General features: G+C 56.0%; 1 protein-coding gene across 1 annotated transcript; it reads right to left on the reverse strand.

Moving 5' to 3' along the window:
* Positions 1-5,007: 5,007 nt before the first annotated feature.
* HLX (H2.0 like homeobox) lies at positions 5,008-11,620 on the reverse strand. Its single transcript, XM_037069463.1, has 4 exons — positions 9,507-11,620; positions 8,581-8,760; positions 7,677-7,861; positions 5,008-5,845 (listed from the first exon to the last, which is right to left on the reverse strand). The coding sequence occupies exons 1-4, from the start codon at positions 10,096-10,098 to the stop codon at positions 5,357-5,359; spliced, it is 1,446 nt and encodes a 481-aa protein (XP_036925358.1). The 5' UTR covers positions 10,099-11,620; the 3' UTR covers positions 5,008-5,356.
* Between the last annotated feature and the right edge of the window lie 4,959 nt (positions 11,621-16,579).

The following is a 16,579-nucleotide window of genomic DNA, read 5'->3' on the forward strand; positions in this document are numbered from 1 at the left end:
GGCACATACCATTCAGTGCTCAGTGGACCTCTTCCCATATCCAGCCCCCAGAGAGTCTTTGGGGTCACCGAAGCCAAGCTCTCAGGGGCAGCAGGTGGACTCCTGTTCCTCCTCTACCAAAAGGGTGCACTTGGAGAAAGAGGGAGGCTCAGTCTGCCAAGGTTGAGGGGCGGGGGCTGGATCCAAGGGCAGAGGGAGAGAGAACGAGCCAGCGCAGCTGCCTCCCACAGGCACCGTCAGGCCTTGCACCTGAATCCCAAGTGTCAGCGACCAGAGGGGAGCGGAAAAGCACAGAGGATGAATCCTATGAGCGGGCGTTGCCTGGACAGTGTTAGCAGAGCCAAACCTGCCACAGAGGCAGCACAGCCTGGAGGCTGGGTGACAACCAGAGGAAGACCCAGCGCCTGTGACTGCGCCAAGGGACACCCCTCAGGGTCCCCCCGGGGAAAAAGGAAGCAGGGTCTTCTCAAAAAGCCATATAGCTTTGCTGATTTGGATGGAAATTCGGTTGGTCAAACGGGCCCAGGAGGAGTATGCCTCTCCTCTGAATCTCGATAGACACTAACCTCTCTGTGCTCACTCACGGGGGTGGGGGGGGGGCGGGGACATGACATTGAGCCACTGTCACGACTTCCCACCTGGCCTCGGTTGCCTCAACCCAGAAATAAAGGAGGAAGCAACCGCACCTTCTGGGACACCTTCTAGCTTTCCCTCCTAAAGTGACAGGGCAGGGCAGCCAAGGGACCCAAGGGCCAGCGATTCTCCGAGCTTGCCGGTTCAGGCAGAGCCTTGTTCTGTCGGAACTCAGGGGTGGGCGGGGCAGGGAATTTCTAAGAAAGTGCACCCCCCCCCCCATGCCAGCAGTTAGGACGTGCAAAGCCGCTGCTGGGGGTGCGCACTGCAGGTTTTAACGCTCTTGTGTGTGAGAGGGAGGCTCAGAGAAGACTGCTCGTTTGCCTGTGGGATGCCCACCCATCCCGCCGCAACCTCGGAGGTGTGGCTGTGAGCCAGAGGTGGGTGTGAGCAATTAAATCAAGGGGCATCTCCCCAGCCCCAACACCTGCATGAAAACCCTTCCCCAGGGGCTAAAAAAGGGGGGAATGAGAGGACCCTGTATGTTTAGGGTCTTCTGGGCCATCTTTAAATCAGTGTGACTGGGCCGTGTGGGGAGCTGTTGGCCCACAGTCTCTCTGCCATCTCTTCCTTCTTCAAAGAGGACAAAGCTCCTTTAAAAAGGGGGACTGGGGGGTGGGGAGGGGCAGTGGGACACAGATGGGAGGAGCGCACCTTGACCTCAGCTTCTGGCCCTCTTCCCCATTTCTCGCTACAGTCCCCCTGCAAACAGGGGCTTCGGAGGAGGTGGGATCACATCCAGGAACAGGTTGAGGCTCAAGTCTAAAATGCCCCCAGAAATCCCCCAGCTGCAGGTCCTGGTTCCTGCCAGGCCCTGGGGACCCCAAAGCTCCTGGAGCTAAGACTGTGCCATCGAGCTGGAGCTGGGGAACCTGGGGTCACGTTTCGGAGATAATGGCTTCAGGTGCCTAGAACAGGAGGGACCAGCAGGCCAGGCACGCAAAACTCACCTGCTTGTTCCGCCGAAAATGAAGTAAAATAGAACCCTAGCCAGCACAGCACTTCCCACACCATTAGTCCCCTCCCAGAGGCTGAGGGGGTCAGAGGGATCTGTGACCTTTGGAGTCTGAAAACTGCACCCCCCCCAACACACAGGAGGACTTATGGGGTGGTGGTGGGGGACCGGGGCATTTTCCTAAGTTGTTCTGGGGGTCACAGCCTCTCTAGGAGGCAACACCCCTCCCTGAAGTGCTGAAGGGCCAGGCAGCTTTGGCTTCCAGCGGGGACAGTGCGGCCACTTCGACCCCCTCCCAGTCAGTCGAGGAATCGAGATCCCCGCCCGCTGTCGGCTGAGGTGGCCCCGGGGAGGAGGACACGGCTCCGGCTTCAGTGGTTTGGTCTGAGAAGCTTGGTGCGGCGCTAGCGAACTGCTAGAGACGAGCGCCCCGCTCACGCACACGGGCAGAGTAAGGAGGCGGCTTTTATCCACAAGGACCTGACATCGCCGGGAGACTCTCAGATGTCTGAGTCTGGGCTCTGTGTGCCTCTGTGGGTATGTGTGTGACTGTGGTGTTTGCGTGTGTACCCGTGTGCACATGTGCACGCAAGGCGGGGCGCAGTAAATGTTAGACCCCCTCCTCGTCCTTCCCAGAGAGGCGCGCACTGGTGGCCGTCCCTCCGGCTGCGTCCTGCTACCTTGCTCTGAGGACTTGGCGCCGCGAAGGCTGCTGCGGCTGGTGGGGCAGAGCTCTGCTCCGAGCAAAGAGTTATTACTGCTTTTAGGAAAGGGTGAGGCCTGGGCGCAGCGGGGATGCGGCGGGAGCCACGTCTTTGGTCTGCTTGGAGGCCCGCTGGCACCCAGGCCCGCAAGCCCCAGCCCTTCGCGATTCCGCGGGCCTGGCCTCCGCCGACCCTCGGCACCCAGCCTTCCCTTCCGTGCCGGGGAGATCTGGACCTTAGCTCTAGGATATCTAGCTTTCCCGGCTGCTCCTACCAGTGTCGAGCGCTGCCGGGAAGATTTCGGCAGTCCGGGGCTGGCGTGACCGGCGCCGAAATGCCGCCTTCCTCCCCGCCCCGCTGTGACCCCTCTTCTTCCAATTGAACTTGAAACTTCTCTGGGTCTTGTGACACTCGGCCCCCGATGACAACGCGGGAGAACTCCACTGCCCAGGGTAAAGCCAGCTACAGTTTCACTGGGGAAGTGTTCAGGAACGAAAATCGGGGGTGGTGGAGGAAGGGGCGCCTCCTCGGAACTGTCCAGGAGGACCCCGCCCCCCGCCCCATCGACCCCCGCCCAGCTCACCGCACTCTCTGGTCTGGCCGATCCTAGCCGAGATAAGATCCGATTTTACCTGAAATCACATCATTACAGTCCCCGGGGTTGACTTCCTTCACTTCTGAAACCCGGGCACAGGCGAAGAAATAAGCCGGAGGGTGGGCGGTTCTTGGGGGCATCAGTCACACACAAGGTCAGGGTAGTTGCAGTGCCAGCCTCTCCCATGTCTCCTCCCCTGCCCCGCTCCTCAACCAGGTACATATGTGGCCCTCTTCTTTTCCTTAAGGCCAGAATTTGATTCAAGTGCCTGTAATTCGATGTTCTTGAGAAGTTCAGGTTCCAGAATTTCAACATTTGGGGTGTGTAAGGAAACAGATCTTGGTGATAAAGGCAAAGTTGGGGTACAGAGAGAATTTAGTAGCTCATGCAGCAGAGCCTGCAGAGTCGAGGAATAACGTACCCTCCCCCCACCCCGCCACCCCCACCCCCCAGCCCAGGGCTGGCACTGGGAGCAGGTGGGGAGGCCGCCCACCCCTCCTCTGCAGCGCATTTGGGGATAACAGCTGACTCACATTCCCCTTTAACTTCCAGTCCCTCCTGAGGCCTCCACCTTTCTGTGTGGTTCGCAGGCCCGAGCTCACTCCACTGAGATACACCAGCCAGGGCCTCTCCACCTTTCTTTTCCCTCCCCTCCCTCAGACCACCCTGGTCTTCCCTCTCCCCTCCCCACTGTGTACATCCAGCTCGATGGGTTGTGTATGGGGGGGTGGGGAGCACTGGGGTGGGAAATGGTCAGCATTGCATCCCTGCACTGTGCTCTGGGACTTGCCCAGGTGTCTGATGCACCCAACCAGAGAAGAATAAATCTGGGGTGTCCACTCTGCTCTTGGGCCCATAAATCTGTAAGGAAGATTTTTAAAATATGCTCAGGCGAATAGGTCAGAGTGGAGAAGAAGCTAAGCCAGACCAGGGAGGCTTCCCACTCTGGCCGGGGGGACCAGGGTGGTCGGTCCTAGGCTCCGGGACCTCGGCATGTCGGGTACAGGACCGCTCTCCGTGAGATCCAGCTCCCCCAATGGAGGGGTGGCCTATCAGATGCTTCCTGCCCTTCTCACAGCTCTGTGCCAAATAGACCCGGGTGACCAAGTCTGTAAGCAACATCTGTTTGTTTTAAAATCTCCCAAAAGAATGTTTTTACAAACGCCAGACATTGTGTAGCTTCGAGGGAAAGTGAACCAGGGGAGGACCAGTCTTGTAGCTTTGACTCTCCGAGCTTTGCAAAGTTTTTTCGACTGGCCCATTCCAGTGGCAGGATGGAGGTAAAATGGGTTTGCTCTATTCTAGCTGCAGTGGGATGGGGCAACTCCCTCTCAGATCATGGAGCTTTGGGCGGTGGGGGAAGAGCTTAATCCACTGGGTGCCCGCAGTAGCCCAATTCTGAAGGAAGATGTGTGTGTGTGTGGATTGGGGTGCAGGTGCAGTGTCATTAGACCCATCACTAGCCAAATGGAAGCCAGGAGGGTCCAAGTTCTGGTCTGCAGCTTGGCCTCAGTATGACCTTGAACAAGGCACCTACTTGCCTTGCAACTGTTTGGGCTTCTTTAAAGCCATCCCAGGCCTGGCCTTCCAGCCTGAACCACTGTGGTCTGCTGGTCTTTTCCCCCAGGACACTACAGACCAGACCTGAGCAAGGGGCCCGTTGCACTGGAATTGCCTTGCAGTTCCAGACCCGGCACTGAGCGGCCACCTTGGGAGTGTAGGCTGTGGCCGCTCTAACCCCTGTCGGCGCCATCGTCTTGTCCATCCCAACCGTGCATCTGCAGAAAGCCTGCAAGCCCACTCAGAGGGCCTGACCCTCGATGGCTTCCCCATGGAGCCCCTAACAGATTTTCTGGCCAGCTTAGCTCTCAGGCCACACTCAGGGTCACCTAGCACAAGTTCAGTGGCGACTGGTGGGCTGCAGACAAAGATCGCTCTGTACTGGTGGGACAGTTAAGCCCCGAGAGACCCATCTCTGCAACAAGGTGGCTCTGAGGCTGCACCACTCACCCCAAAATCTCCAGTCCCCACCTCCAGAGGCTGCAACCGCAGCGGCCCGGGGCTAAAGTCCAGCAAAGAGACCCCTGACCACAGTGCCCCATCCAGCCAACCAGCCTTTCTTTACAAACCGTAGTAAACGTTTTATTTACAAATTTGTGGCATTCTAAGTGCAGCACGTCTTGGCGACCCCTAGAGCGGGAAGGAACCGCGGAGTCACTTGTCGCAGTGTGAGCTGCCTGTATCCAGGAGAAGTGTCGGGCTGGGGCGCTGCCTCTCCCCCAGCCACTGAAGTGTGGGCTGTACCAGGCGGCCAGCGAGGGGCGAGATGCGAACGTGGGGAAGGAGGCTCCACCGCTGCGTCTCCGGCCGTGTCCGGGCCACCACTATAAAGTAGGCACGAGAACCAGCTACGACGCTGGAAGGCTAGGCGTCTGCACGCAGGACGCAGTCCCTCCGCGCTCTTCCCGTCTATAGGCCTCCCAGCGGTGGCTGGGCGGGCTCGGGGCTTTTGGGAGCGCTGCTGAGGGTAGGCTGGGGCGCAGGGAGTAGCTCCAGGGCCACGCCGCCAAGGCTGCCCGCGCTGGTGCTGCTGCCTCCATGGCCGCTGAAGCCGAAACTGCCGCTGCCTCCGCCGCCGCTGCCACCACTCCCACCGCTGCTGGCGGAGAGGACTGCACCGGCGACCGAGGTCTTGATGACCGTGGTTTGGTGTGGAGACCGCTCGGCCCCTTCAGTCTGCTCTGTGTCGCTGGGGGCCATATCCAGAGACTCAGAGTCGCTGCTGTCGCTCTCGGCCTCCCCTTCGGAGCGGCTGGGGCTCTGCTCCTCCTGCTCACCGTCTGCAGCCGGGGCTCCGCCTGCCGGCTTCTCGTCTGCCTCCTTGTCTTTGTCCTTCTGGGCCTGGGCCTCCTTCGAGTGCCGCCACTTCATGCGCCGGTTCTGGAACCACACCTTCACCTGTGTGGCCAGGGGAGGAGAAGGGACACGGAGATGAGACCCAGGCTCACTGCAGTCCGGCGGGCGTGCCCCGGGAGAAGGCGGGAAAGCAGCGCTAATTGTCCCCAGCCCCTCTAGGACGGGGCCAGGCTCGGTGCTAGGTGCAGGGGCCCGGAGGCTGCCCAGGGAAACAAGGAGAGCGCCAGAGATCCCCGCCTAACAGACGGGTCAGGCCTGTTTCTCAAAGCAACGCTCTCCGGGCCTCCAGCCTGGAATGACCAGAATACTCGTTGGAACGGCAGATTCCTGCACCTCGCCTGCAAACGCCGAGGATCTGTCCTCTAAACGGATGCTTCCTTAACCTCACTTGAGTCAGGACCCTCCCAAGAATCTGACTGACCCCTCACACCTCCCCCCCAAATGCACACATTCCCAGGATTTTGCACACTGTTTCAAGGGCTTGGGGGACCAATGTTAAGAATCCCTGCTAAACTGGCCCCCTTCCTCTAAGGCCACAATCCGAGGCAAGTCCCCACAAAAGCGATTCATTTTAGGGAGGAACCATGAGAAGCACAGAGGGGAAAGGGGTTCAAAGAGTCGGTCCCGGTGGAGCCAGGGCACCGCTGGACCTTCAGTGCAAGACAGTTCCTTGGCAGGCATGCTCTCAGAAGCGGGTCAGAATTCAGCCTCTGGCCAGGATAAACTAATCCTAGGGGCCCAGAAAACACTGGAATTAAACCTGTGCACAGTGGAGGATGGGGGTAGAGACAGGGCGGGGAACTATATTAATATATACCATCCCCTGGGGGACCCAATGCGTTCACACAAGTTCCAGCTTCCCTTTTAAAAATAACATCCACAGCTGGTGGAAAACGGCTGGGCTCTTCCAGCGTGTGTGTTGGGGAGGGGAGTTGTGCAATGGAGGACAGAGAGACACAGAGGTGGGGGCGGCGTGTGGCGAAGGGGGCCATTTAAAAGTGCCTGCCTTTGGCTTCTGTCCTGCTCACAACATTTGGCGCCCAGAGAGTGGGCCACTGTTGCGGGGTGTGGTGGAATGGTGACTCTTTTGGTTTCAAAACTCAAAAAGGAAAAAAGAAAAAAAAATCCAGTTCTTGAATTTGAGAAAAGAAAAAATGAATTCAGACATTGAAGGCAGGGATGATAGATTTGCTATTTTCTTGAAAAGTTTTCAAGTATGCAGAAGCCAGACCCTGCTGAAATGCTCTTCAGCATTCTAAGAAATCTTTTTTCTTTCTCTCCCTCGCTCCCCACACCCCACCTGAGATTTTTTTCCTTCAGAGCTTATGCCGTTAGAAAATCAGACCGCGGCCGCTCCAAGCGGACTTCTTGCCCTCCCAGGGCTAAGTAATTCCGTTTGAAATGATGTTTTCACTTCCTCACAACTGGGGATTTCACAATCCAGCAGCAGCAGCAGGAGGAGGAGGAGGGAGGGAGGATGGGAGGGGAGAAAAGCCAATAACAATCTCTTGACTTTGGGTTTTTATCTCTTCTGAGACAAACTGCTTCCTACAGCAAATTGCACTCGAGTCGAGTACATAATTATTACCTCCCACAGCCTATTTGCTTTCTCAGCGGGTCTTTTGCCTGTTGGCCAAAATAAACAGACATTGCTTGTTGACACACATCTTTGGGGATGGGCTTTGCCTTCCTTCCGTCCTTCTCCTCCACCCTCCTCTCTCCTGTCTTAAGTTGGGAAGTCCACAGAGTCTCCTGAAATTCAAGACCTTGTGTTTCCCCTGCAGGAGAATGGGTCGGTGCAGAGGGGTCCTTGGGACTAGGGTGCGCAGGCTGCTCTCGGAGGGGTTGTACGTGAGGGTGGGAGCTGGCTTACCTGTGCATCAGTGAGGCCCAGCATCGCGGCCAGCTGCTTTCGATCCGGCTTGGTCACATACTTCTGAATCTCAAACCTTTTCTCCAGGCCTTTTCTCTGCAGGTTGGAGAAGACTGCCCGAGACCAAGAACGCTTCCTCTTGTACGTCTGGGGCATAGTGTCCTTCGTGAGCACAGCATAGGGGCCTAGTGAGGGGTGGGGAGGAAGCGGTGTAGTGGGGGCAAGAGATAGACGCCCGAGGACCCAGTTAGTGCCCTGTCCGCAGCCTGCCGCCCGGGGCCTTAAAACCAGTTTGCTTAACAGTCAGCCCTACAAAGCCCTCCTCCAAGGAGAAATTTTACAGCTTTTGAGAAGGGAATGAAACAGCCTAAAGCGAATGTGTGGTGAGTTGAGAAGGCCTGTGGCTGGTCCATTAATTCCAAAGGAAAAAATGTAAATCTGATGCTTGGCCATCAGGCATGCTAAGGGCAGGGGAAAATGTCCCCTCGGGACTGAAGGATCTAGAGATGTCAGCCTGGCTTCATTCTCTCTCTCTCATGTGCCCATGCAAGCAGCACAGATACAATCTCTTGGGTCAAAAGGGTTTGAGGCCATTTCAAAATGTGTGTACAATAATAAGCAACACCTCCTGGGGCCGCATTTTCAAAGCACTCCTTCCCGAGAAAAGACCAGAAAAAGCCCCCCACCCCACCCCATCCCACCGGCCCACGCAGGCCGGGCCCCCACGCCTTTCCTTGAGGAGCCGGCCGGAGAGGGAGCCAGCTCACGGAGAAATCTTTCGGTTTCTCTCTCCCAACCTGGGTGGCCTCCCCCACCAACTCCCAACTCCCAGGTTGCTCTACTGGTGTCGCCACTGGGGGCTTCAGCCCCGAGTTTGCTGTCTGCGGACCTGCCCGCTCCGCACCTGGAAACGTGTCTTGAAATTGATGCTGGACTGAGTTTCTCGGGTTCGAGTTTAAGGGGCTGAGGATGGCAGAAGCCTCGTTAATGGGATCTAAAGACGCGAATAGCTGGCCGGCTGAGGGCTGCAGGCTGGGGAGGTGCAGCCCCGCGGGCCGCCCGCCCGTGAGCAGGGATGTGAGATCTGGGGACAAAGCAAAAAAAAAAAAAAAAAAAAAAAGAGTCGGTTACACTCCAGAGCAAACCCACACTCTCTGGGCCGAGTTGTCCCTCCCCTCCCCCGCGTCCTCCATTTGGTTTTTCCTGGAGCAAAGTCAGGAGAGACCCCTGTCTCCGCCCCAAACCCCTCTCTCCCGGTTGCGGCCAAGGGGCGACACACAACAGGTCCCACACGGCCACCTCCAGGATGGGATAGCAGGGACTTCACCTAAAACGAAGTCACTTTCAGGTGCCTTTTAAGAATTCCACAGACCTAAACCACGCAACGGAAGGAGCCCCACGCTGCCCTCTCCCCTTGGGAGTTAAGAGTTCATTTGTTTCTCTGCATTCCTCGGGTTCAGATAAAGGAACGGAGAGTGTTCCCCCAAAGGGCTTTCCCTGACAGATAATATAGTTCTCTCTCCAGGTATATGATTAAAGACAGACAGGTGATAGTCATTTCAGCAAATGTTTACACCAGCGCTTTTCATGAGTATGGATTCTGTGAAGTGTGTTTTTAAAGCATTCCTGGAGGGTTGTTGTTTTTTTTTTTTAAACAAAAAAGCATGGATCAGGTCAGTTTTAAACCTAGTGTTTCATAATCTTCTCATAATTGGTTTTCTTCTCCCTCCTTTTATCGTCGGTTTGTCCTTAACTGTAAAAACACTCAAAGGTAACCCGAACTGCCCCAGGGCCCCGTCAGAGGCCTGCGGTCTCTCGCCCCAGTCCTACCTCTCAGCGTGTTGCCTTCCTTGACTTTGGGGTCAAATTCTGCAGACAAAATACGGTCAATTCCAAATTTGAGGTCCTTGCTGGAGGGGGCTGGGGCCGAGCCGCTATGGTGGGGGTTCGGGACCACCCGTGTTCCGGAGACCGGGGGCTGCACGGCGCCGGCACTCGGCGGAGGCGGAGGCTGTTGCTGCTGCGGTAGTTGCTGCTGCTGAGGCTGCGGTGGGTGATGGTGGTGGTAGGCGGCTGAGAGCGTAGACAGCCGCTGCGGGAAGCCAGCCGGGACTTCGGAGGGCGCCACCACCGGGGTGGGTCGGAGCGGGGACCTGGCGGCAGCTTGGAAAGAGGCGTGCGGGTGAGCTGAGCCCAAGTGCGCGGTGAGGGCGGCGGCCGAGGCTCCCGCCAGGCCCTCCGGGGCCGCCCCCGGCTCCCCCACGCCGGCGTGCAGGATGTCTGCGATGCAGAAAGAGGGTTTCTTGACCGCAGCAGGGTCTAGGGGGAAGGAGCAGCCGCCCGGGCCGGCCGAAGAGCAGTAAGCGGCCGACCAGAGGCTGAAGTTGGAGGCGTAGAAGGGAGCCAGCCCGGCGGCAAACATCCTGGCCGGGTGCGCCTAGCGGGCGCCGCGGCCTGGCCAGGCCGGGCCGGGTGGATGGGTGGGTAGGGGCGCGGGGAGCGGCGCGCTGAGTCCCGGAGGAGGCGGCCGCCCAGCCGAGGACGATCCTCTTTCGCTTCTCTGCTGCTTCGCAACGTCCGCTCTGAAGAGAGGCCAGGGAGCCCTAGCGCCAGCGAGGAGGAAGGCGAGGGCCGGATCCCGGCCGATCACAGCTCGCCCCGACCTCACTTTGAAGGCGGCGCGGGACCCGCGTTCCCCGCGGGCTGGAGGCGAGCGAGGGCGCTGGAGCGGCTCCCGGGCCGGCGCCGCGGCTCCGCACACGCACGGGAAGCCGGAGAGACAGGGGCCGGGCACCGAAAGAAAAACCCAAACAGCTAAGCCCGAAGAGCTAAATTTAAAACAACAACAATAATAATCCGTTAGTTTAAAAAAAAAGGAGTAAGAGAAAAAAAAAAACTCCTCTCTAAAAACTCCCAAAGTTTTGGCAGAAGCTTTCGAGTCAGACTCAGGGTAGGGCCTCGATCTGAGCTCTGATTGGCCATCCTTGAGACCAATGGGAGAGGGAAGTGGTGGGGAATTGGTGAAGGGGGCGTGGCTCTCTTCTTGGCCACGCCCCGGCCACGCCAATGTGTTTGCTGCTGCCGCGTGGGCCGAGCAGGGTCCTGAGCGTCCCTCTCCGCGGCGCCAGGGAATTCTGACCTTCCAGTCACTTCTGCAGCGCCGAACCGGCACCGGGCGTGGAGAGTTAGTCACAGAGGCCCTGGAGCACTCTCCTGGGGAAACGGACGATGCCGCATAATTTTGGCGGGTACAAAGCCCGCCTCCCAGAACGCGCTGGAGGCCTCCGAAGTGTCTTTCTCTTTACATCCCTCGGGCCCGATTTTTCTTCAAATCGGAACTTTATTCCGAAAATCGGTGTCCTTCGCAAGGCTCCGTCTTTCGCGCCCCACGCTGCCCAGCCCCGAGCTCGCGCGCGACTGTTGCGGCCCTGGGTCCCCACCCGATTCAGCACCGCGCCCTCTTCGCTGCCTCTGAGATCTTCAGGGGAGAGAGGAGGAGCCGCCGCAAATTAGCTTCATTGTGAGCTGTCACACGGTGACAGCTTGAACGGGTAACTTTTCAAACAAAGTAAGACGGATGGCTCCGAACGTCTGCCTTGGACGCAGCCAAACTTTCCCTCGAGCCGCAGAGACAGCGGAACAGGCCGCCGACCGAAACCCGGGAGGGCGGCACGCGCGTCCCCTCCGCGGCTGCACCTTGTAGGAAACGTCACCCTCCCTCCTCTGCCACATCCCCGGATCACGTGGCCTCCGCTGTTTTGCAAGTGCCCACAAGAGCAGATTTCCCTGGGGTTAAATATTACTTTCAATTCACCAACTGCTTCCCTAAGGAACCCCTGGGGCCTGGTCTCCGGAGAAGCTGCGGGGGGCGCCTGCGTGTTCTGTTCGCATTTTGGGTTTTGGGGGCGCAGGGTGGGTGCCGTGGGGGAGTTTCCGCAACATCAACATCTCTATTTTAAGAATTCCGTTCTCTTTTAAATTATAGTAAGAATGGATTTCCCCACCCCTCTCCCAAACAAACCACAGGCCACCCAGATGAGCTCTTCTTGCACATTTTCAGGAAGAAAATAAAATAATAACAATAATGAAACCACAAAATCTTTTGTTTTCGATTATCCTAATAAGCATCTCTTAACAGAGCAGCTGTGCTTCTGTGGTATTCCTCCCCCCCCCAAAAAAAAACTCCATATAGTTGCAATAAAGCTTCTGTGGCATTTTTAATTTCACTTCAGCACTAACGTTTCTTACCAAATAAACCCAGGAAAGCAATTGAATCTGCCATGCCGATTTCGAGTTTAGGATTTGGCCTAATTGAATTAATTTCTAATGGCGTCTAGCCCTTTGTTTGCCGATGTTAAGCTCTGACTTTCTCCTGAAATGTAATCAATCACTAATCAATCATCTCGGACCAGCCAGCTGAGAACAGCCCCGCGTCCCCCGTCTGTCTCTTCTTCCGTCTCTCTTTTACTGAAGGGTTTTCTTGCCCTGCTCCTTGGAGCCAGCGCAGACCTGGCATTTCCAGCGATGGAATGGAGGGACGTGACGGACTGGGAGCACAGGCACCCGGGGAGGAGATGCCGGAAGACCAGTCCTTCTGTTTCTAGCTCGAGGAGGAGGAGTGACAAGCCTAAGGCCACTTGAGACCGTTAGACCCTCCTTGGAAGGTGACAGTAAACGCGTTGCAAGCAGAGGCTGAGGATGCTGACGAGGGTCCGGTGGCAGGGCACGGTCTCTGCAACTTCACAGACCTCAGGGAAGTCACTAGGACGAGTGCGTGTTGCTCTTCTCTAGGGTCCCTTCCAGTTTGGTTTCAATTCCAACGTCACAGCCAACGTTCCAACCGCGGCCTGCGCCTAAACCCGCCGTTCTAAGAGATGCGTTCAGGACCCACCCCAGGCCGCCTACCTCCAAATAAGACGCGACCCTCGGGGGTGGTCGCGAGGGGCAGACTAGGGAGAAATGTGGGCCCTCCGGGTTTCCCGAGGCAGCCACGACCCGCGCCCGCAGCACTTAAAGGCCAGGTGCACAGGGGAGGCTGGGCCAAGGCGAGACCGGGAAGTCGGGTTTCCCCACCGACTCCCCTCTTTCCGCGCAGGATCCGCGGCTCAACTGTAAATTGAACCTTGGCCCGCGCGCCCCTCGGCCCTCCCAGGCCCTCGGCTTCCTTGCAGCCGCATCAGCGCCACCCTAGCCTATCCGGAGCTCCGGGGGTGGGGGGGAACCGCGAAAAGGGGAACCTTTGAAACGGCCCTCTGCCCCCCGACTGCCCCTTCAACATACACACACACACACTCCTTCCCCAGGCCCAGGCCTCCTCTCCGCCGGCCCCCAACCCCTCTTCGGAGCCCCGCAGATCCCCCTCCTCCTTACTCCCCACCCCTCTGAACCAAGAAGGCAGCAGGAAACCCTGAGCTCGCCGGAGTTCAGGTCATCTCCTGTTTTTTGATGGGCTCAAACTCCGAGCAAATGAGCGGATGTGCCTGCGAGATTGGTCTCAAAATAGAAGCGGCCTTAGTATTTTAGGATACTGCAGAAATCCTTATTTCTTCCGGAGAAAAACTCTATAATGACTCCTAGCACTTCCCCTTTTAATATTTGTGCAACTTTATCTCCACCGACAAGTTGCTCGGGTGACGCAAATCCGCCCTTGTGTATTACAACTACCAAAATAAATGCGCGGAAATCAATTCCCTTCTAGCAATGAAAATATAAATATACAGCTGCGACTTTCCCCTTTAATCTTTGCTTCCCAAAGGGCTCCGAGCTGTGGCGAAATGAGCTGGCTCAAGGGCAATTGGGCCTGGCTTGGAGGCTCCGGGCTGAGGCGAGAGCTCCCTGGGCCTGGTAGCCACAAAACTCCAAGCTCCCGCAGAAGTGCCCAGGCCCGGAGCACACCAAATAAATGAACTTGAGTTCAAATGTGGTTGCACTGTCTTTGGAGGAAGCTCATTTGTAAAGATTATTTCATCTGAGACTGCATAGCTACAGGAACAAATTACAGTGGACAATTAGAGCAACGGAGAGAGTTCTTTATACTCAAAAGTTTAACAGGTTTCTTGGGGGGGGGAGTGGGGGGAGATGCCACCATGGTAGCGGTCTCTGATCAATCCTGATGACTGTCTTTAATGCATATGACCCCCCCCCCTCTATATTCCTGGGTAGACACAGGCAAACTACTTCACTATCCTGGGAATGCACAGGGCCATAGAAGTTCCGTTTTATGATGTCACAGTGTGGTTTACAGGAATTTAGGATTGAAAGAAGGGGCCTAAATTAGAGGTTCATGTATTGATCGAAGCCAGAGGTGGATGCACCCTGTCATGATTTGATTGTTCAGGGCCTCAGAGCCACCATACTTAAATCACCAGCGACAATTCTTGTCCTAAGCCTGGGAACACAGATAACACACCCACTGAGCATAAACGTTCAACGAGAGTGACCATGAAGATTTGCTTATCACACTTATGGTCGAGGCTGTCCAGATGTGCTATCTGCTTTTTTTTTTTTAAATAGACTCTGAGCAAAATAATGTGCTCTGTAGATGCCCTCTTCATTTCACATATTCTTTCAAATCTGGAACATTCCCATTTCCAAGAAAGAGATGGAAACAGTGAAATATTCGCAGCGAGAGAGAGGACACGAAGCTTCCCCTGCCTTGTGAGGCTACAAGAGATTCCCAGCCATGCTCCAGTCTGTGTGCGTGCTGCCCCTCATTCTGCCAGCTGGGGAATTACAGACTGCTGGGCCCAGTGNTAATGTGCTCTGTAGATGCCCTCTTCATTTCACATATTCTTTCAAATCTGGAACATTCCCATTTCCAAGAAAGAGATGGAAACAGTGAAATATTCGCAGCGAGAGAGAGGACACGAAGCTTCCCCTGCCTTGTGAGGCTACAAGAGATTCCCAGCCATGCTCGAGTCTGCGTGTGTGCTGCCCCTCATTCTGCCAGCTGGGGAATTACAGACTGCTGGGCCCAGTGCTCACATTTAGTGGTAGGTGTGGGACTCCTGTTCCTTGTGGATACTAGATACTAGAGTTCAGGGCTCTGGAGGCCTCCCCCACCCACACACCACACACACACACACACACACACACACACACACACACACCCTTTGGGCTATTCTAAATAGGCCACAACCCCCTTTTGCTGGAGACTTTGGTATTCTCAGCAGTCCACAGAGTTCCTGAGGTTTTTGGAGATAGGCTTTGATATGCGGTAAGAAATTCGAGTAACGATGTGATAAGACCATGAGAGGTCCAAAGTCACTGGACTTATTCCTTTTTCCCTTTTCTGATTTCCCAGGTGTGGCAGACTCACAGGCGGCCATCTCTTTGTGTGGCCATAGCCCTGCCTTTGACCTCCTGCCACAGATCTGGCTTCAGAGCCTCAGACAGCCCTTTGGGCCTGGTCCCATTTGCTCTCCTTCTCCCCATTATTGGGATATATCAGTTCACACATGGCTGCCACCTCTCTCTCTCTCTCTCTCTCTCACACACACACACAGGCACACACGCACTGGAGAAGGGCGGGGTTTTTCCCTTTGCAAACAGCTACTTCCCTCTCTCTCCGAGTCACCTTCTCCACACCCAGCCAAGAAAGACTTCAGGCCTCATAAAACTTAACGGTAGGACCCATTTCCACATGACTCACATGTGTGTGCAGTGAAATCATGTCCCCATGAGACTAGGCTATGAGAGACCATCCTTCACACAGAAGAGACAGTATTTCACCAAACAGGCTTCTATTTGGCAGCTGGAAAGAGCACTCACCTGCTCCAAACGTATTAGCTAATGAGCTTGTGGAAGCTACATTTGTTGCCTGGATGACTATTGAACCTGGAGAGCTGGGGGTTTGCCTCCCGTGAGTGAGCTGAACATTAGGGTCGGAGACAGAGATGTAGGCGAGATCGTACGTTCAAAACAAGTCTGGTGTTGAGAGGGAGAGAGGAAAATCATTGCCCAAGTAATGCTGATCTAAACTAAGCCTTTCTTTCCTTTGGGACAAGTTTCCCAAGTTAGAGATGAGGACAGAGTAGGGACTCAGGCCCAGACTAAGAGGCAGAAATGGAAGGGACCCTCTGAAGGGGGAGGATCCTAGAGCCAAAGAAAGGAACTTTGTAGATCGAGCTGAAGGGTTGTCCCCGTCTCAGTCCCCCCCACCCCATCCCTCCACCCCTAAACTGGGACATCTCTAGATTTAATGGCAGAATCCTGCCAGCCACTCAGCCCACCAGACCCCAGCGTCTCCTGGATCCCCCGAGGAGCCAGCCTAGCACCAAAAGTTGGTTCTCTGCTGCCACCTGCTGGACTATCTCTGCATTGCTGTCTGGCCGTGCCTGCCCTGTGCCAGCAACCTCGTTGTGATGAAAGCCGGCTCTTCCTTTTGAGAAAACGCACGCCGGTTTCTAAAATTGGCTTGGACCAGCAGCTGTTTCCTTCCATATGGCCGACAATATGGAAAGATCTCGTATTAGGCGTTGAAAATCACCAGACAGGATGAGGGAAGCTCTCACCCCTCAGCAGTCACACCTCACGTTTTGCAGCTCTGGAGGCCGGTTTGCATGCACTAGCTCACGTACCCTTTAACGTAACCAGTCCTAAGGACGCAGAGGTGGTGTGATCGCCCCTGTTGGAGTCGAGGAAGTCGATCCTCAGAGAGGTTAAGTGGCTTGCCCCAGGTTACACAGTTAGGAAACGGTGTTCCAGCAAGCTGAGGCTGCATTTTCTGACTCATCAGCCAGAACTCCACTATTCAGCCAATTTCTTCGGGGGAGGCAGTTTATTCAGAGGAAGAACTTTCTGCCCTCCGTCAGAAAGTGCGTTGGTTTCAGGCCAAGGGGCTGGAGCACAGAATCCTAACCCAGAGAGTGTCACTGGCACAAAGGCAGATTGGGGACCCCATC

This window comes from Sturnira hondurensis, unplaced genomic scaffold (assembly GCF_014824575.4).
Source record: "Sturnira hondurensis isolate 20B ecotype Veracruz unplaced genomic scaffold, ASM1482457v3 Scaffold0018525, whole genome shotgun sequence".
NCBI classification, from domain to species: Eukaryota; Metazoa; Chordata; class Mammalia; order Chiroptera; family Phyllostomidae; genus Sturnira; species Sturnira hondurensis.

Coding starts and splice junctions, on each gene's coding strand:
- HLX (XM_037069463.1), bottom strand. CDS start 10,098: ATGTTTGCCGCCGGGCTGGCTCCCTTCTACGCCTCCAACTTCAGCCTC. Junction 8,761..9,506: donor GGAAGGCAACACGCTGAGAG/GTAGGACTGGGG, acceptor CTTTGTCCCCAG/ATCTCACATCCCTGCTCACG. Junction 5,846..7,676: donor TGGGCCTCACTGATGCACAG/GTAAGCCAGCTC, acceptor CTGGCCACACAG/GTGAAGGTGTGGTTCCAGAA.